At 42.5% G+C, this 20,800-nt stretch overlaps 1 protein-coding gene across 3 annotated transcripts in view; it reads left to right on the top strand.

Moving 5' to 3' along the window:
* Positions 1–16,783, top strand: part of LOC106572727 (cyclic AMP-dependent transcription factor ATF-7) — a 43,957-nt gene extending 27,174 nt beyond the window's left edge. For 2 of the 3 annotated variants that reach the window (XM_014147160.2, XM_014147159.2), the window contains exons 5-12: positions 276–452; positions 2,708–2,895; positions 6,495–6,579; positions 6,890–7,003; positions 7,410–7,550; positions 9,845–10,033; positions 11,354–11,450; positions 12,262–16,783. In XM_014147160.2, the coding sequence (XP_014002635.1) occupies positions 276–452; positions 2,708–2,895; positions 6,495–6,579; positions 6,890–7,003; positions 7,410–7,550; positions 9,845–10,033; positions 11,354–11,450; positions 12,262–12,524 (1,254 nt within the window). In that variant the 3' untranslated portion in view covers positions 12,525–16,783. The remainder of the gene's footprint in view (positions 1–275; positions 453–2,707; positions 2,896–6,494; positions 6,580–6,889; positions 7,004–7,409; positions 7,551–9,844; positions 10,034–11,353; positions 11,451–12,261) is intronic. The other variant, XM_014147161.2, reaches the window with a different exon arrangement.
* The last annotated feature ends 4,017 nt before the right edge of the window (positions 16,784–20,800 follow it).

Genomic DNA, 20,800 nt, shown 5'->3' with positions numbered 1-20,800 from the left:
ACACAAGACTGCTTTGGATAAAGCTTCTGCTAAATGGCATAATATTATCATATTGTAGAACTGAGGTGGTTCCACAGACCATGTTTGCCTGACTTAGGTTCTGTATCTGAGACCTGAAGACTGGCAGTAGGTCTAGGCTTTTGTTCAGAACGCAGTGGTGTTGCACGCAGAAGACCAGGATCGAAATCCAGTCGGTCACATGGCCCCTTCCTATCTCTGCTGTGCTTTATAGTGTCTGTCTCCTTTCCCTCCCTACCTCCCTCCCTCCCCTCCAGCTGCCTGCCCCCCACAGAGAGGTGGCCCTACACATGAGCCTGCAGACACCATCAGCAGAAGCCATGAAGGTGAAGGAGGAGGAGCCTGTGGAGGTTGACTCTTCCCCACCAGGAAGTCCTGATTCCTTCTCCAGCATGTCAGATAGCAGCAGGGATGCCATGGTGAGACGAGGAAAGGTAGGGGTCAAAACTTAGGGGACATGACTGACCAGCAAACCCATGTTGAATTACCAAGTTGGTTCTGGTTAGTTTAGGATTAGAGTTATGGGTTGACATGCCAGTCATGTCCCTACAGTCACACCGAAAGGTAGGGGACCGAGGAGGGCCAGAGGAACGGTAGGTGTGCGAGACCAGGATGGATGGGCACTGTGGTTTGTTGATGGGGAGCGTCTGACAGGATCGGCAAACAACTTGCTGTACTCCACCTTTACTATGTCTACGAGCTATCAAGAAACAATCCACAATGCATTGGGGCTGTATTAAACCTAGAATTGACCTTCTACTGTTGGATTCTAAACTTTGAACATTGGGATATTAAACACATGATAGATCAGAGCATAGTATATTAAGGAGTGAGATCTGTAGAAAGACAGAATGGCTGTGGAATGTGCTGGGTGGACGGAGGAGATCACAGGATTGCTATGGGGAAGCAGATGGACATCTGTGGACTAGGTGAAGGAGGGGTTGAGGTCAGGAGGTCAGGTCAGATCCCCTGAAGGGAGTTATAAGGGTTTAGTATCCTGTTACCCTCTTCCTGTTAACCTCTATGGGCTAGGTGGGACGCTAGCGTGCCACCCGTGGTGCACTCCATCAACAGCAGGTGCATTTCAAGAGCGGCAAATTTGAATCCAAATAAATGTCAAAATTCAAATTTTTCAAACATACAACTATTTTACACCCTTTGAAAGATAAACATCTCCTTAATCTAACCACGTTTTACGATTTCAAAAAGGTTTTACGGCGAAAGCATAAATTTAGAGTATGTTAGGACAGTACATTTACAAGAGTTGTGTGTAATGTTTTGTCAAGTCAAAGACAGGGTCACCAAAACCATAAAACCAGCTAAAATGATGCACTAACCTTTTACAATCTCCATCAGATGACACTCCTAGGACATTATGTTAGACAATGCATGCATTTTTAGTTCTATCAAGTTCATATTTATATCCAAAAACAGCGTTTTACTATGGCATTGATGTTGAGGAAATCGTTTCCCTCCAATAACCGGCAGTCAAGTCAGCGTCACAAATTAAATAATTAAAATTAGAAAACATTGGTAAAATATTATATTGTCATTTAAAGAATTATAGATTTACATCTCTTGAACGCAATCAACTTGCCAGATTTAAAAATAACCTTACTGGGAAATCACACTTTGCAATAATCTGAGCACTGCGCCCAGAAAAATACGCGTTGCGATACAGACTAGACGTCATGTTGGGGAGATCTAAAATCGAAAATACTATGTAAATAATCCATTACCTTTGATTCTCTTCATCAGATGTCACTTCCAGGTATCACAGGTCCATAACGAATGTAGTTTTGTTCAAAAAAGCTCATCATTTATGTCCAAAAATCTCCGTCTTGTTAGCACATGATCTAAGCCAGCCGGACTTCTCGTCATGAACGAGGGGAAAAAATATATTTACGTTCGTTCAAACATGTCAAACGTTGTATAGCATAAATCATTAGGGCCTTTTTTAACCAGAACATGAATAATATTCAAGGTGGACGAATGCATACTCTTTTATAACGTATTGGAACGAGGGTACCCAACATGAACTCGCGCGCCAGGTGTCTAATGGGCCATCATCGTTCCATGGCTCTTGTTCGGTCAGATCTCCCTCCAGAAGACTCAAAACACTTTGTAAAGGCTGGTGACATCTAGTGGAAGCAATAGGAAGTGCCAAAATATTCCTCAGCCCCTGTGTTTTTCAATGGGATAGGTTTAAAGGTAATACAACACATCAGGTATCCACTTCCTGTCAGAAAATGTCTCAGGGTTTTGCCTGCCAAATGAGTTCTGTTATACTCACAGACACCATTCAAACAGTTTTAGAAAATTTTGGGTGTTTTCTATCCATATGTAATAAGTATATGCATATTCTAGTTACTGGGTAGGAGTGGTAACCAGATTAAATCGGGTATGTTTTTTTATCCAGCCGTGTCAATACTGCCCCCTAGCCCTAACAGGTTAAACCATAAGATGTAAGGATTGGAGAGAAGGAAGAGTGTCTAAAGTGGGATATATATACACCTGTGATGTTGAGAAATGTTTTTTTTTGTCTGAATACAGCTGTAACAACCCTTTGGGAAGAATTAAACTTGGTTAAGCTTCTGTAGTGTCCGTGAGTTATTTACTCTGAAAAATAAGAATCTATCACTACTAAACATCTGTTGTTGAACTAAGAATCTCTCCTGTCTTCTCTCAGGACACTCCCCCGAGGTCAGTGCTGAGTTCGGCCCCCACCCCCACCATCGTGAGGCACGGTGCCCTCCCTATGCGTCCCAGACCAGGCTCTCTGCCCCTCCACTTGGGCTTTGATGCCCTGCAGCCCACCATGCCTTCACCCACCTCTGTCATCACACCCACCCCACCCTCCAACCGCACCCTGCTGGGGTGAGTGACTGGTCCTGCACAAGCCTGGTTCTAGATTTGAAGACTGCTCAGATCTGGACCCAGGCTAGTCCTCCATGGGGCCTGGAGCTCTAGTTAAAGATGGCTTTTATATGCTGAATCCTACATCAATCCTTTTTACAACCGTTTAGGCTAGAGACAAGCCATTTTCTTTGCTGTAAAGCTGCAAGCATGCCTGTCGTGGTTCTGAAGCACGTAAGTGCGCTTTTGAATTGGTGCCTTTTTCTAGACCATGTTGCTATGTGCATAATAGCAAAGTTAACCAGCATATTGGTGTTGAGAACAATGCGGTGAAGGCAGCAGCAGAGTTAGGAGACGAGAAAACAGCCCTTATCTTAATTAGGTCTATAATCAATAACCTAACTGTTAAATGTGCCTGGCTTTATAAATCAACCATATAAACTCAGCAAAAAAAGAAACGTCCTCTCACTGTCAACTGCGTTTTATTTTCAGCAAACTTAACATGTGTAAATATTTGTATTAAAGTAAGATTCAACAACTGAGACATAAACTGAACAAGTTTCCACAGACATGTAACTAGCAGAAATTGAATAATGTAATAGTCAGTATCTGGTGTGGCCACCAGCTGCATTAAGTACTGCAGTGCGTCCGTAGAGCTCTCTTAGGCGTCTCACAGTATGGACATTGCAATTTATTGCCATGGCCACATTTGCAGTCCTCATGCCTCCTTGCAGCATGCCTAAGGCACGTTCACACAGATGAGCAGGGACCCTGGGCATCTTTTGGTGTTTTTCAGAGTCAGTAGAAAGGCCTCTAGTGTCCTAAGTTTTCATAACTGTGACCTTAATTGCCTACCATCTGTAAGCTGTTAGTGTCTTAACAACCCTTCCACAGGTGCATGTTCATTAATTGTTCATGGTTCATTGAACAAGCATGGGAAACAGTGTTTAAACCCTTTACAATGAAGATCTGTGAAGTTATTTGGATTTTTACGAATTATCTTTGAAAGACAGGGTCCTGAAAAGGGAATTTTCTATTTTTGCTGTGTTTATATCTACTGAAATATGACAGTTCCTGCTTCTCTAACCTGTTTAAGTGTTTGTTTACTAGCCTACTGATACCGTGAGCATCAACCCTCACGCAACCACATGTTGGATAAACAATTTCACCAATTTGGGCTGTTTTTAATCTTTGCTTTGCTGTAATAAAGGCTTTACACTTTTTTTTGTTGTTAGACCAGCCTCTCTGGTATTATTTATTTATTGTTTACTCTGTTTTAAATTGTCAGGAAATATTATATTTATAATAACAATAACCCTCCTTTTTCCTTGATCTCCTTCTTATTATTATGATTACTATTATGATCATCATTATTATAATAATAAGTCATGTCATTATCTTTAGTAGGCAGGGTATAGCAGCCTTATATAACCACCATCGAGCTGCAGGCCTAAGAGCGCATCCTGTTTAGTCTTAATACCGTAACTTACTGAGGACTATATTTCAATACTTCTACAGGCTACTGTATCAATCTATCATTAATTCATTAATCTCATCACACAGCATACGAGTCATTCATGATCTGAAATGCAATCAAACATTTGTTTTAAAATAAAATAAAGTGGCTGTTGAAAAATTAGCATAAACAATAAATAGGCCTAAACCCTTCCGTTTCGGAAAATGTATTCACGAATGAATGTGACTTAGTCTTCGTTGTAATAAAGGCTTTACAAAAAAAATACATTACAACAGACTCTCTAGTACGCTTAAAATGTATTTAATGTTTACATTGTTCCAAACGGTCAGAAAAATGACATTAATCTAACAGCACCTGTTTGGCACACATAATATGCACACAGCGCTTGCTCCTTACCTTTTATTTTTCTTGATCTGCAGTATTTTCCACAACTAACTTCCCCTTTACCTCCTGAGCAACCAGTAAACATTCTCCCATTTCGAGTTTGTCACGTCCTCTGCATCCATTTTGTTGTCACATGATACATTGTTCAGAGTTTATGACCAATTTATTGATGTGATTTAAGGTCAGTGCATGCGATGCATACATGTCGCGTAAAGAGAGCAAGGGTTGAGGGAATAGGGAATGTTTTTCTCCTAAACAAATGAGGGATTTCAGTCAGAAATGGCTGTAATTATGTTCCATCTTCATTAACACGGACAGTGCTTTGCACATTGATGTTCTGTGGTGGTTGCTGCAGCAGGGAGGAGAGAGAGACAATGGGTGCTAGTCACACACACTCACTGTCTTTTTTTTTTTCAACACAGCAAGTCTGAGCCAGGCCTGGCACAATCAAATCTATTGCGGTCGGACTCCCTCTCCTCATTTGTGTGTCTTAATTATTTCATCAAACAGTGTGCTTAAAGCATCAGACAAGCTCGGTGCATATAGTTGATGTGATTAAAACACATAGGATGTGTCTATATATGGAAAAACATTTATTTAGATTAGTTGAAAGAACAGACGACTCTGTCCCCGACCTGTTGTTTTTTTTGTTCGTTTTTTGTCGGGGACAGCCCTAAACTGAGTTAGGAAGGACGTCTGTATCTTTGTAGTGACTGGGTGTATTGATACACCATCCAAAGTGTAATTAATCACTTCACCATGCTAAAAGGGATATTCAATGTCTGCTTTATTTATTTATTTTTACCCATCTACCAATAGGTGCCCTTCTTTGCGAGGCATTGGAAAACCTCACTGCTCGACTGAGGGACCTTGCAATTATCTGTATGTGTTGGTACAGAGATGAGGTAGTCATTCAAAAATCATGTTAAACAGTATTATTGCACACACAGTGAGTCCATGCAACATATTTTGTGATTTGTAAAGCACATTTTTACACCTGAACTTATTTCGGCTTGCCATATCAAAGGGGACATTTCATCTTTTCATTTTTAATCAATTTGTAAAAACATAATTCCACTTTGACATTATGGGGCATTGTGTGTGTGTGTGTGTGTAGGCCCATGACAAAGAAATCTACATTTGAATCAATTTTAAATTCAGGCTGTAACACAACAAAATGTGGAAAAAGTCAAGGGATGTGAATCATTTCTGAAGGCAATGTAGTTATGAGAGATCTAGTTGGATGTAACCCGTTTTTGCATTGAGGGCTTCCACCATATTAAAGTAGTCAGCTTTTGTGGGCATTCCTATGGGTTGGGAGGGATTCTAGTATTGGCTTCTCCTTCAAATTGGGTTACCTGGTTTGTAAATGGCTTTAAGCAGTATCACCGCCATGGCCACAATAAATGAATGACACACAGGATTTGGTTCAGGACTCCAGCACTGCAGGTGTCTGTAAATCACCATTATAAGCTTCCTGCTTTTTTCAAACACAAAATAAAATGGACTACCTCATAATGGAGATGGCTTCAATGGATCCACCAGTCCTGTCATAGTCGCCATTATGGGACAGATACAAAGAATAGATCTCTAACTAACTCTATACCTACCCCCTAGGCCACTTCTGTACATCTGAAAGGATTGGATAGGTGTGTCCAATATGGTGTCAATTCCACCTACCCTATCAGAGGGCAAGATGAAGCTTTTTAAATAGATGTTTTTCTTCCACCAGTAACCCTCTACCTCTTTTTTTCTGCAGCTCTCCCACTGGCCACTACCCTGTGATGATGCACCTTACCAACGGGCTCCTGCCTGGTCCTATGCAGATTCCCTCTGTCATTTCTGTAAGTGTCCTGCCTTCACCCATCTGTCTGTCCTGGTCTGGTTTGGGAATGGTGGTTGTTGCCAATTCTGATTGACGTGGAAGCTGACCTTCGCTAAGGGAGTAGTAACATCTGTCAAAGTCTAGGTTGATCCAGTTTTTTTTTAAATAATGAAATTGTATGCTTGCACTAGTTGTCTATAATGTGTATTGATTCACATAGAAGCATATATGGAGCACTTTGAAAATACTGACATTGAGGTAGTATCTCACTTTGCCAGACTGAGCTCCGACCTAGCTAGGTCGTTAAAGTGCGTGTGTGTTGTCTCCAGCTGGCCCGGCCCATGCACATGGTGCCCAACATTCCCGGCATCCCTGGTCCTCCTCTGGGAGGCGGCAGCAGCGGCTCCCACTCCGCGTACACCACACACTCTGAGGCCAAGATGGTGAGATCTCTCTCTCTATTTCTGTCTCTCTCTATTTCTGTCGCTCTGGCTTTCTTGCTCTTTCTCACTCGACATCTCTCTCTCTCGCTTTCTTGCTTTTCTCTGTCTCTGTCTTGCTCTGCCTTTCTCTGGGTTCACCTTTCCTTCTCTCTTTTTTCTTTCTTTCTTTTCTTCCCTATAGTGTTTGTTCCCTCCCACTCTCTGTTTGTTCATCACATGACAGAGACTGCAGTCCAATAATAGTTTTGATGAACATTCTGAGTGCTTGTATAGGAAAAGATCAGATACATAATCAGGTGTGTTTAAGCAGGTACATTGGGAGTGATAACATGAATGGACAGGTGTGTGTCTCTGTGTGTGGGGTTAATGTTAACATGGCCCTCCCTGGTTGTCTTGTCTCCTGTAGAGGCTGAAGGCAGCACTAGCACAGCAGAGTTTAGGGGGTCAGATGGGGGGTGTGGCCGGCAGCCCCATGCACCCCCAGAGGATGGAGCAAAGCCAACTATTGGTGCAGCACCCAGACGCACCCTCCCCCGCACAGCCACAGGTAGGACAACATAGAGACATGGACCCTCCCCTGCACAGCCATTTTAGTAATTTAGCAGACGCTCTTATCCAGAGCAACTTAGAGTGCATTCATCTTAAGATGGCTAGGTGGGACAACAACATTTCTTAAGTAATTATCAGCAAAGTCAGTGGATGGGGGGGGGGGTGGTTTCAGATGTTTTCAGAAGATGGACAGGGACTCTGTGTGAAGCCAGGACCGAGAGAAACTTTGACTGGACTGAGCGGGAGATTCCCTTCTGTAGGGGTTGGAGGGCCAAGAGACGAGATGCAGAACTTGGTAGTATTCAGGTTGGGATATCGGGTTTGAGCATAGTCTGAAGGTAGGGAGAGAATGGCAGTTCCTTTTGCTGCTCCGTAGGCATGGTCTTGTAATGGAAGCGCGCTTCGACTGGAAGCCAGTGGAGTGTGCGGAAGAGCAGGGTGACATGGGAGATCTTGGGAAGGTTGAACACCAGGTGGCCTGCGGCGTTCTGGATAAGTTGCAGGGATTTGATGGCACAAGCGGGGAGCCCAACCAACAGTGAGTTGCAGTAGTCCAGACGGGAGATGACAAGTGCCTGGATTAGGACCTGCGTCAGGTAGGGTTGTACTCTACGTATGTTGTAGCACATGAACCTGCAGGAGCAAGTCCCTGCTTTTTGTTTTTGCAGAGAATGACAGGTTTTTGTCCAGGGTCACGCCAAGTTTCTTTGCAGTCTGAGAGGGTGTAGAGGAGAATCTGATGGTTCATGGTGTCGATGGCAGCGTATAGATCTAGGAGGAGAGTGAGTCAGCTTTGGCAGTGCGTAGGGCCTCCGTGACACAGAAGAGAGCAGTCTCAGTTGAGTGACCCATCTTGAAGCCTGACTGGTTAGGGTCAAGAAGTTAGTTCTGAGAGAGATAGTGAAAGACTGCATGGTCAAGTGTTTTGGAAAGAAAAGAAAGAAGGGATACCGGTCATAGTTTTTGACATCAGAGAGTTCGAGTGTTGGTTTCTTGAGGAGGGGAGCCACTCTGGCCATTTTAAAGTCAAAGGGGAAACAGCCAGTGGTCAGGGATGTGTTGATGGTCTGGAGAAGGCATGAGGTCGAGCGGGCAGATTGTCAGGCGGCCGGACCTCACTAGTCTCAGGATTTCATCTGGAGAAAGAGGTCAAAGCTTAGGGTAGTTCTGTGTAAGTGGGATCAATGGACTCAATAGGTTGAGTGAATGAGAGGATGTCGTCAACCTTCTTTTCAAAGTGGTTGACAAAGTCATCTGCAAAGAGGGAGGGGGGAGCAGGTGGAGGATTAAGGTGGAAAACATGTTCCTAGCCCTGTCCTGTAAGCTCACAATGAGCCACTCAGCCACGGCGCCAGAGGGGAGGGCCGAGCCGACCGGGAGGAAAGGGGACAGTGCGAGGCGTAGGATGTGGAAAGGGAGGACAGTAGGTTCAAAGAGGCAGAATCAGGAGGGAGAAGAATTTAGCAGAAGGAAGAGATGATGGGATAGTGGGGGAGAGAGAGCGAAGATTGCAACGACACGTGACCATCTTTGTAGGGGCTAAGTGGGTAGGGTTGGAGGGAAGGGAGACCAAAAAGGAAGCAAAATAGTGATCAGAGACCTGGAGGGGGAAGATGAGCGTAATGCCTGCCGTGTGAGTGGGACTGGTGAGGTCAAATGAGGCAAGGAGGGGAAAGAAAGAGGTGGAAAGAAATTAATCGAAGGCAGACGTCGGGAGATTGAAGTTGCCCAGAATGATGAGTGGTGAGCCATCGTCAGGAAATTAGCTTACCAAGGTGTCAAGCTCATTGAGGAACTCTCTAAGGGAACCTGGTGGGTCATAGATGACAACAATGTTTGAGTGGACAAGTGACAGTGACATAATGGAATTCAAATGAGCACAGGTGAGGTAGAAAATATCTCCACTTAGGCGAAATGAGTATACGCGCACACACACACACACACACACACACACACACACACACACACACACACACACACACACACACACACACACACACACACGTATGTTAATTGTAAAGAGTACACATGGACACTTACTTTTGTGGCCACAAGACAATTATCAAAACCTTCTTGACTCGGATCTTCATGACTCGTGGTTCATTGACATCAGTAGAGGGGCTTTAAAATGTAAAATTATAATTTAGGCACTAAAAGCCTTTTTTTTTATCAGTCTTGTTCTGAGACTTCTAGTGTTGTGCTCAATCTGTCTAGCCCACTCCCCTCAGTCTCATCCCCTGTCTGCCTGCTGCTATGACTCAAACCCTCACTCTATGGCTCTATTCCCTCCAGGTGTCTCCGGCTCAGCCTACCGGTGGTCGGCGGCGCCGTGCAGCGGGGGACGACCCGGACAATAGACGACAGCGTTTCCTGGAGCGGAACCGGGCAGCCGCCTCGCGCTGCCGACAGAAACGCAAAGTCTGGGTCAACTCCCTGGAGAAGAAGGCCGAGGAGCTCTCCTCCATGAACGTCTCCCTGGCGGTGAGTGTGTGTGAGTGAATGTAAGGTCACACTACTCTGCTCTCATCTCTCCTTTCTTCAGCCACCCACTCATTGAGATATTTCTATTGACCAGTTTGACAAGTCTGTCTCAGCATTATCCTTGCCTTTCTCTATGATGTAAACAGTCATGTCAGAGGAAAAAAAGAAAAGCTCACACACAGTTTAATGCTGCTATTCAGTCCCCAATGCTTTATTACACACAGTTTAATGCTGCTATTCAGTCCCCAATGCTTTATTACACACAGTTTAATGCTGCTATTCAGTCCCCAATGCTTTATTACACACAGTTTAATGCTGCTATTCAGTCCCCAATGCTTTATTACACACAGTTTAATGCTGCTATTCAGTCCCCAATGCTTTATTACACACAGTTTAATGCTGCTATTCAGTCCCCAATGCTTTATTACACACAGTTTAATGCTGCTATTCAGTCCCCAATGCTTTATTACACACAGTTTAATGCTGCTATTCAGTCCCCAATGCTTTATTACACACAGTTTAATGCTGCTATTCAGTCCCCAATGCTTTATTACACACAGTTTAATGCTGCTATTCAGTCCCCAATGCTTTATTACACACAGTTTAATGCTGCTATTCAGTCCCCAATGCTTTATTACACACAGTTTAATGCTGCTATTCAGTCCCCAATGCTTTATTACACACAGTTTAATGCTGCTATTCAGTCCCCAATGCTTTATTACACACAGTTTAATGCTGCTATTCAGTCCCCAATGCTTTATTACACACAGTTTAATGCTGCTATTCAGTCCCCAATGCTTTATTACACACAGTTTAATGCTGCTATTCAGTCCCCAATGCTTTATTACACACAGTTTAATGCTGCTATTCAGTCCCCAATGCTTATTACACACAGTTTAATGCTGCTATTCAGTCCCCAATGCTTTATTACACACAGTTTAATGCTGCTATTCAGTCCCCAATGCTTTATTACACACAGTTTAATGCTGCTATTCAGTCCCCAATGCTTTATTCCTGCCCCATACGTTGGAGATGAGCATACCATGCCTCTTTCTTAAATGTTTTTATCCATCTGCCCAGGGACTACAGATGAAAACTAGCCAGCTTGCTAAATCTGGCACGTTTACAGCAATGTTAATTGATGTGCATTGTCCCAGTCCCCAAAAGAAAACATCAAATATATATCACTCTCGTTTGCTTCATCAACAGTGACTTCAGACCATTGTTACCCCCTCTCTGTTTGTGTATTGGTGTGAAAAAACATTATTATAATTATTAATAATAATAGTATTGACTCATTGTGTTACTGTGTCTCTTCAGAATGAGGTGTCTCTACTGAGGAACGAGGTGGCTCATCTCAAACAGCTGCTGCTGGCTCATAAGGACTGCCCTGTCACCACTCTACAGAAGAGCATGGGTGAGCCTGCTAGCTGCTGGCATCTAGAAAACACACTGAAACCGCTCATGCTGTTGGATGCAAGGCATTGTATAACGTTATATAGTCAGTGTGTTTTGGTTAGTTCAGATCACTACCGTGGCTTAGCCAGTGTCTAGTTCAGATCACTACCGTGGCTTAGCCAGTGGCTAGTTCCGATCACTACCGTGGCTTAGCCAGTGGCTAGTTCAGATCACTACCGTGGCTTAGCCAGTGGCTAGTTCCGATCACTACCGTGGCTTAGCCAGTGGCTAGTTCCGATCACTACCGTGGCTTAGCCAGTGGCTAGTTCCGATCACTACCGTGGCTTAGCCAGTGGCTAGTTCCGATCACTACCGTGGCTTAGCCAGTGGCTAGTTCCGATCACTACCGTGGCTTAGCCAGTGGCTAGTTCCGATCACTACCGTGGCTTAGCCAGTGGCTAGTTCCGATCACTACCGTGGCTTAGCCAGTGGCTAGTTCCGATCACTACCGTGGCTTAGCCAGTGGCTAGTTCCGATCACTACCGTGGCTTAGCCAGTGGCTAGTTCCGATCACTACCGTGGCTTAGCCAGTGGCTAGTTCAGATCTCTATATGACTTAGTCAGTGGCTCGGTCAGATCACTAGATCACCATGGTAGGAATAAGAAAAAGGCTTTGTTAGAACCAATGAGCCAGTAAGTACATATGCTAAATGTCTTCATTAATGGGGGTTAAGTGATTGAAATGGCTTGTTGTGGTTTCTGGTGCCTCTGTTCTTTCTACCATGTAAACTGGTAAAGTTATCCGTGGAACTCTTGTCTCTGTGCTGTAGGAGAAGACAGCATAATGAAAGATCTGTCGGAGCCCACCGGCTCCCCAGCACCTGTCATCCAGCACAGCACCCTGCCCAGTCCCTCTCCTTCCTCGGGCCCCAACGGCATAAGTACCCGGGCGGCTGCCGAGGCCATGTCTGTGCTGGCTAGGATGGGTCAACACCAGCAGCACCAGCAGAGGAGAGAAGAGAGGGATGGAGGGAGGGATGGACCCTCCTCCCACGTCATCATGGCCACACATTCGCACCACTCTGCCAGATGAGCGTATCACACACCAAGGCCCGGGACTCTACGGCTCACACAGCACCAGGCACCACCCTACACGGGCAGGAGGAGAGCACAGGAGAGGGTAGAGGAGGAAGAGAGCAACTCAAAAAAAAGTCACGCCTTCCTAGTCAAAGAAACCTTCTCAGGTGAGCAGAGGAGTAGTTGTTACATGATACAATCCTCCCTCCTCTACTCTCTGCCCGTGCTGTGGCGGCCATTTTGTGTCAGCCACTTTTGTGTCAGGCCTGGAGCCTTGCTGGAGCTCAGCAACAACAGCTTTCTGGGAATGGACTGGGACAATAGAAGAGGAAGAGCTTCTTGTTCTGTTCAATATGCCATATATAGACTACATACAGGGGCTGGACTCAACACCCTCGTATCCCCCTACAACCCTCTCGCCTTGCCTCACCCTCAAGCCACCCTCAAGCCCTTATGAACTTCACTGGACTGTAGGACTGCATAGCATCGTCCCGAGTGTCGTAACTGTCATTGTGATAAACTCGGACACTCAGACTCTAATACACGGTAACAGACACATACCAGACACATATACTCAGCTTAACATTGAATTGATTCATGTTTGTTGTTTATCAAGTGATATACCAAAGCCCTGATCACTGCAGGGGTCCATACTATTGTAACAGGGGGTTGTGGCCTTGCTCTCCTGCACATGTTGACACGTTTTATTCACACACAAAAATGGGTTATAGTTATTGAAGCTCCAACTCCATAGATGCAATAGTTTTGTATACTCTAAAATATTTTCAATTTGGTCTGTTGAATCCCTAGCAGTTTTGTAAGCGATTTCATTTCGAGGATCTGTCGCAGTTGTTCACGAAAAAGCTTGACCTCATTTTTAGCCCTTTATGATACATTTTATAAAGTGGGTGTGTGTGTATATGTATGTACATCAAGCAGTTTGTTGATTCAAGGTCTGATAAAACAAGATCTGGTTTGGTAGCATTTGACTTCTTTTTATATTAGCGTCTTTGTTGTATTCCTGTGCAGCTTTTTTTTACAACTTTATCGGCACATTACTATTTGTAGCTTGGGCCATAGAGAACCAAATGATCTTCTGTGTGACAGAAACGGAAAGCTAAAAAATAATATATTTAGTGTACACTCATTTACAAATGATTTATACACTTAAGTGTTTTTCAAAGAAAGGCTTTTCATCGGGACTGCATCTGACTAAACAAATCCAACCCCCTCCCCTCTGTCAAACCATTTCCTCTTTCCCAAGCAATTTTTGTATTTATTTGTTTCTAAATGTATGTCATTACCATCTTTTATGAAATCTTATCTGATAGAAAGCTTTTTCTAACTGGCCTTTGTCACCCTGGTCTGTTTTCTGAACCTTCTCGGGGTGGTACTGTTAGTGCTTCATCCTTGCTGCTTTCTGGAGCGTGATGGGCTGCTCTTAAGTCTCCCGGGTCGTGTTCATTAGGTACCAAACAGGACAAAACGGACTGAAACAACAAGGCACGTGCTCATTTTCATTTGCTGTTGCAAAACATTATGAAACGTTTTCCATTGAGTGCACTAATGAACACAAACCTGGCTGTTCTTTATTAATGACTCTATCCAAAACAAAGCCATGTTGCTCTTTAGCCGAGCGTGCATGTGTGTGTTTTTACAAACAGCACTGACACATCTGGACTCAGACTCAGACACACACACACAGACACACACTGTGTTTGAAAACGATTTTGCCTTAAAAAATCACTTCCATGTCTCCGACATCCTCCTCAGATTGGGTTGCATGAAAAAACCTTCTGGTTCTGCCTTAGGAAGAAAAGAAAACCTTCTGGTTCTGCCTTAGGAAGAAAAAAACCTTCTGGTTCTGCCTTAGGAAGAAAAAAAACCTTCTGGTTCTGCCTTAGGAAGAAAAAACCCTTCTGGTTCTGCCTTAGGAAGAAAAAACCCTTCTGGTTCTGCCTTAGGAAGAAAAAACCCTTCTGGTTCTGCCTTAGGAAGAAAAGAAAACCTTCTGGTTCTGCCTTAGGAAGAAAAGAAAACCTTCTGGTTCTGCCTTAGGAAGAAAAGAAAACCTTCTGGTTCTGCCTTAGGAAGAAAAGAAAACCTTCTGGTTCTGCCTTAGGAAGAAAAAAACCTTCTGGTTCTGCCTTAGGAAGAAAAAAAAACCTTCTGGTTCTGCCTTAGGAAGAAAAGAAAACCTTCTGGTTCTGCCTTAGGAAGAAAAGAAAACCTTCTGGTTCTGCCTTAGGAAGAAAAAAAATGTTTCCGAAATGAAAAGCCATTAGCAATGGGTAACAACTGATTAGCTTTTTTACATGGTGAGAATGTTTCGTATTGTAGATGCCTTAAAAAATCAGGAGTAAAATGTCACCATGGCATCTCACCACATTACCATTGTTGTGCACTGCCATCTAGTGGAGTAATTTCACCTTCACCTTCTCTCATAAGGATGGGAAATGGAACATGGAACTTTGAGGAAAATTCTTTCAGAACTCCTATGGCAGTCTCAGAACAGTTTACATTTTTCAGGGATCTCCCCCCTATTTTAGTTTTAGACATTTTGTTTTTAGGAAAACAAACCACCTAAACAAGTGATTAATCTTGTTGTTTTGTATTTGTATAGAACTTCCCCCACCATCTATCTAATGTATGTGTAACCATTTGCAGTGTTTAATCCTGCAGAAATAACTAGGGTATCAGTTCCCAAAAACATAAACGCATGTCTAAATGCACTAAAATATGCAGGTTTATCATTCATTATTTGTTTTCTTTTTTAGTTTTTGTGTCAACTTTGGTTTGTCCTGAATACAGGTTCTCTTTCAGTAACATCAAAAGTTTGCTACTTCTTTTGTCTTGATAATGTATGTTATACATAATGGGATTGTTTCTGGATCCAGATTAAGCCTAGTTCTACACTAAAACACATGTTCAATGGAGATTCTCAATTGAAGGTACTTCTTAGTCCAGAGCTAGATTCAATCTGTGTTCAGCAAACCAGCCCAACAAGGATTGCTACTCAGTAACTACTGACATATCTCACATGACTGAACCGCTTTGTCATTCTACTACAGTCCCAATGGTAAACCCTATTCCCCATTTTATTACACTACTTTTGACCAGGGCTCTGTACTATATAGGGAATAGGGTGCGATTTGGTATGCTACCCTACAGTGACCGTACCAATGGTGACCCTGTCAGGCGTTGTGTAGTACTCTGAGCTGGCACTAGCTAGCTGTCCCTTTATAAATAGACGATTGTTCATATGAAATGGAAAAAACAAAACTTTATTTAGATTTCATGTCAGTTAATTGTCATTGGCACTTTGTTCTTCTCAACAACAAAAACATTTCCTCCAGTATTTTCTTAATTGCGTGCTATTGTCACGAGGACGATATACAAATACTCTGGCATGATAAACGCTTCTTCTGTTATATATTTTTGTGTTGTAATGATAAGATATAGAAATGTATTTGTTTTAGTACATCAATGTCGTCTTGTTATTTCCTATCAAAAAGACTTGCTGTTTGTATCAGTCGGACTATGCCGGAACCATAGAATTGGAATCCTGATTCTAATCCTATGGCTGGAAACTGCTCTGTCTGGACTGCCTGTTACTCACAAATCAACTTAACTTATTGTTACATTGTTTTCATGGAAATCATTTTTTTTTTTTTTACCCCTCTCAAAATATTAACAGTTGTTGTGAACAAATAACAGAATTGTATAAGAAATAACAATTTTACCTATGAGAAGACAATTGTAAAAGTTGCAATTTGCTTAGTATTTACATTTTTCTTCATTCACACTCCCATGAAAGAATTGTTGGACTGATCATTTTTGAAATTGTCCTTATTGTACTGTACATATCTGTACTAGGCTATATGAATATATTTTACTTTTCCATGCATGTCTAAGTGAAACTACGATGAACACTTACCGTGCTGCAGCTTTAATTAAACAAAATAACTTAATGGATATCAAACGTTTCTGTAATATTTGATTCAGACAATTTAACACAATAGATTCTCTCTCTCTCAATTCATTTCAATCTCAATTTAAGGGGCTTTATTGGCATGGGAAACATATGTTTACATTGCCAAAGCAAGTGAAATGGATAATAAACAAAAGTGAAATAAACAAAAATGACCAGTAAACATTACACTCAAGTTCAAAAGGTTTACAGATATTTTGAATGTCATTGTGTATATAGTGTTGTAATGATTTGCTAATAGTTGAAGTACAAAAGGGGAAAATAAATATGGGTTGTATTTACAATGGTGTCTGTTCTTCACTGGTTGACCTTTTCTTGTGGTAACAGGTCATACATCTTGCTGCTGTGATGGATCACTGGTATTTCACCCAATGGATGTGGGAGTTTATCAAGATTGGATTTGTTTGTGGGTCTGTAATCTAAGGGGAGTATGTGTCTAATATGGTCAAACATTTGGCTGGAGGTTAGGATGTGCAGCTCAGTGTGTGTGTGTGTGTTACATGGTCACTTAAATGATTTCTCAATTCTGCAGTAGCCTATCCCTCCCTGTACTGAAGATCTTTGGCCAACTAATCTGTGCAGTCCTTACCTTGTAATCACTAAATGCATGCTTGCCATGCGGTGCCATCTGTAACTGCATCAGCGATTTACTGAGGACAATAATGAGAGCGCCAATAGTCAACATGAAGGATAAGAGTTTTCCTGACTCAGAAACAGACTGTGGTTACTTGGCGTGGTCCGTCGTCGCGTCATTTAGCCTTCACCGCCACCTGAATGATCCTTCCAAATGTACCCCGACTAGCTAACTTCTGGAACACAATTGATTACGTTCCTAACAGAATAAGGGAGTCATTTTTTGGACAACTGTTTTCATATTTTCTCTAAGGTGACCCATGGAATCAGCAGGGTGGCCACCTTAAAATAGTCTAACGGAAACCCCCTGGTGTTGGAGGCATGCCCATTTTATACCACCCCATACTGACCCAATTCGATAGACCGTACATCTACACTACGATATCAAATCAAATGTATTTATGTACTTACATCAGCTGATATCTCAAAGTGCTGTACAGAAACCCAGCCTAAAACCCCAAACAGCAAGCAACGCAGGTGTAGAAGAACGTATCCTCTACTACTCTATCCTCTACTGTTCTATTCTCTACTCTACTGTTCTATTCTCTACTCTACTGTTCTATCCTCTAGTCTACTACTCTATCCTCTACTGTTCTATCCACTATTCTACTGTTCTATCCTCTACTCTACTACTCTATCCTCTAATCTACTGTTCTATCCTCTACTGTTCTATCCTCTACTACTCTATCCTCTACTCTACTGTTCTATCCTTTACTCTATCCTCTACTCTACTGTTCTATCCTCTACTGTTCTATCCTCTACTGTTCTATCCTCTACTACTCTATCCTCTACTCTACTGTTCTATCCTCTACTGTTCTATCCTCTACTCTACTGTTCTATCCTCTACTCTACTGTTCTATCCTCTACTGTTCTATTCTCTACTGCTCTACCCTCTAGTCTCCTGCTCTATCCTCTACTCTACTGCTCTATCCTCTACTCTACTACTCTATCCACTATTCTACTGTTCTATCCTCTACTCTACTGCTCTATCCTCTACTCTACTACTCTATCCACTATTCTACTGTTCTATCCTCTACTCTACTACTCTATCCTCTACTGTTCTATCCTATACTCTACTGCTCTATCCTCTACTCTACTGTTCTATCCTCTACTCTACTGCTCTATCCTCTACTCTACTGTTCTATCCTCTAGTCTACTACTCTATCCTCTACTCTACTGCTCTATCCTCTACTCTACTGTTCTATCCTCTACTCTACTGCTCTATCCTCTACTCTACTGCTCTACCCTCTACTGTTCTATCCTCTACTCTACTGTTCTATTCTCTACTCTACTGCTCTATCCTCTTCTCTACTGTTCTATCCTCTACTCTACTACTCTATCCTCTACTCTACTGTTCTATCCTCTACTGTTCTATCCTCTACTACTCTATCCTCTAGTCTACTGTTCTATCCTCTACTCTACTGTTCTATCCTCTACTCTACTGTTCTATTCTCTACTCTACTGTTCTATTCTCTACTGCTCTATCCTCTACTATACTGTTCTATCCTCTAATCTACTGCTCTACCCTCTAGTCTCCTGCTCTATCCTCTACTCTACTGCTCTATCCTCTATTCTACTGTTCTATCCTCTACTCTACTACTCTATCCTCTACTGTTCTATCCTCTACTGTTCTATCCTCTACTCTACTGTTCTGTCCTCTACTCTACTGCTCTATCCTCTACTCTACTGCTCTATCCTCTACTGTTCTATCCTCTACTGTTCTATACTCTACTGTTCTATCCTCTACTCTACTGCTCTATCCTCTACTGCTCTATCCTCTACTGCTCTATCCTCTACTCTACTGCTCTATCCTTTACTCTACTGCTCTTTCCTCTACTCTACTGCTCTATCCTCTACTCTACTGCTCTATCCTCTACTCTACTGCTCTATCCTCTACTGCTCTATCCTCTACTGCTCTATCCTCTACTGCTCTATCCTCTACTGTTATATCCTCTACTCTACTGCTCTATCCTCTACTCTACTGCTCTATCCTCTACTCTACTGCTCTATCCTCTACTCTACTGCTCTATCCTCTACTGCTCTATCCTCTACTGCTCTATCCTCTACTGCTCTATCCTCTACTGCTCTATCCTCTACTGTTCTATCCTCTACTCTACTGTTCTATCCTCTACTCTACTGTTCTATCCTCTACTCTACTGTTCTATCCTCTACTCTACTGCTCTATCCTCTACTGTTCTATCCTCTACTGTTCTATGCTCTATCCTCTACTCTACTGTTCTATCCTCTACTGCTCTATACTCTACTGTTCTATCCTCTACTCTACTGTTCTATCCTCTACTCTACTGCTCTATCCTCTACTCTACTGCTCTATCCTCTACTCTACTGCTCTATCCTCTACTCTACTGCTCTATCCTCTACTCTACTGTTATATCCTCTACTCTACTGTTCTATCCTCTACTCTACTGTTATATCCTCTACTCTACTGTTCTATCCTCTACTCTACTGTTATATCCTCTACTCTACTGTTCTATCCTCTACTCTACTGTTCTATCCTCTACTCTACTGTTCTATCTTCTACTCTACTGTTCTATCCTCTACTCTACTGTTCTATCCTCTACTATACTGTTCTATCCTCTACTCTACTGTTCTATCCTCTACTCTACTAATCTATCCTCTACTCTACTGTTCTATCCTCTACTGCTCTATACTCTACTGTTCTATCCTCTACTGCTCTATACTCTACTGCTCTATCCTCTACTCTACTGTTCTATCCTCTACTGCTCTATCCTCTACTCTACTGTTCTATTCTCTACTGCTCTATCCTCTACTCTACTGTTCTATTCTCTACTGCTCTATCCTCTACTCTACTGTTCTATCCTCTACTGTTCTATCCTCTACTCTACTTCTCTATCCTCTACTTTACTGTTCTATCCTCTACTGCTCTATACTCTACTGCTCTATCCTCTACTCTACTGTTCTATCCTCTACTGCTCTATCCTCTACTCTACTGTTCTATCCTCTACTGCTCTATCCTCTACTCTACTGTTCTATCCTCTACTCTACTACTCTATCCTCTACTGTTCTATCCTCTACTGTTCTATCCTCTACTGCTCTATCCTCTACTGCTCTATCCTCTACTCTACTTTTCTATCCTGTACTCTACTTTTCTATCCTCTACTCTACTGTTATATCCTCTACTCTACTGCTCTATCCTCTACTCTACTGTTCTATCCTCTATTCTACTACTCTATCCTCTACTGCTCTATCCTTTACTCTACTGCTCTATCCTCTACTCTACTGCTCTATCCTCTACTCTACTGTTATAGCCTCTACTCTACTGTTATATCCTCTACTCTACTGCTCTATCCTTTACTCTACTGCTCTATCCTTTACTCTACTGCTCTATCCTTTACTCTACTGCTCTATCCTCTACTCTACTGTTATATCCTCTACTCTACTGCTCTATCCTCTACTCTACTGCTCTATCCTCTACTCTACTGCTCTATCCTCTACTCTACTGCTCTATCCTCTACTCTACTGATCTATCCTCTACTCTACTGCTCTATCCTCTACTCTACTGTTATATCCTCTACTCTGTTATATCCTTTACTCTACTGCTCTATCCTCTACTCTACTGCTCTATCCTCTACTGTTCTATCCTCTACTCTACTGTTCTATCCTCTACTCTACTGTTCTATTCTCTACTG

Source organism: Salmo salar, chromosome ssa15, assembly GCF_905237065.1.
Source record: "Salmo salar chromosome ssa15, Ssal_v3.1, whole genome shotgun sequence".
NCBI lineage: Eukaryota > Metazoa > Chordata > Actinopteri > Salmoniformes > Salmonidae > Salmo > Salmo salar.
The sequence above is the reverse complement of the archived record's forward strand: the minus strand, read 5'-3'. Positions and strand labels throughout refer to the sequence as shown.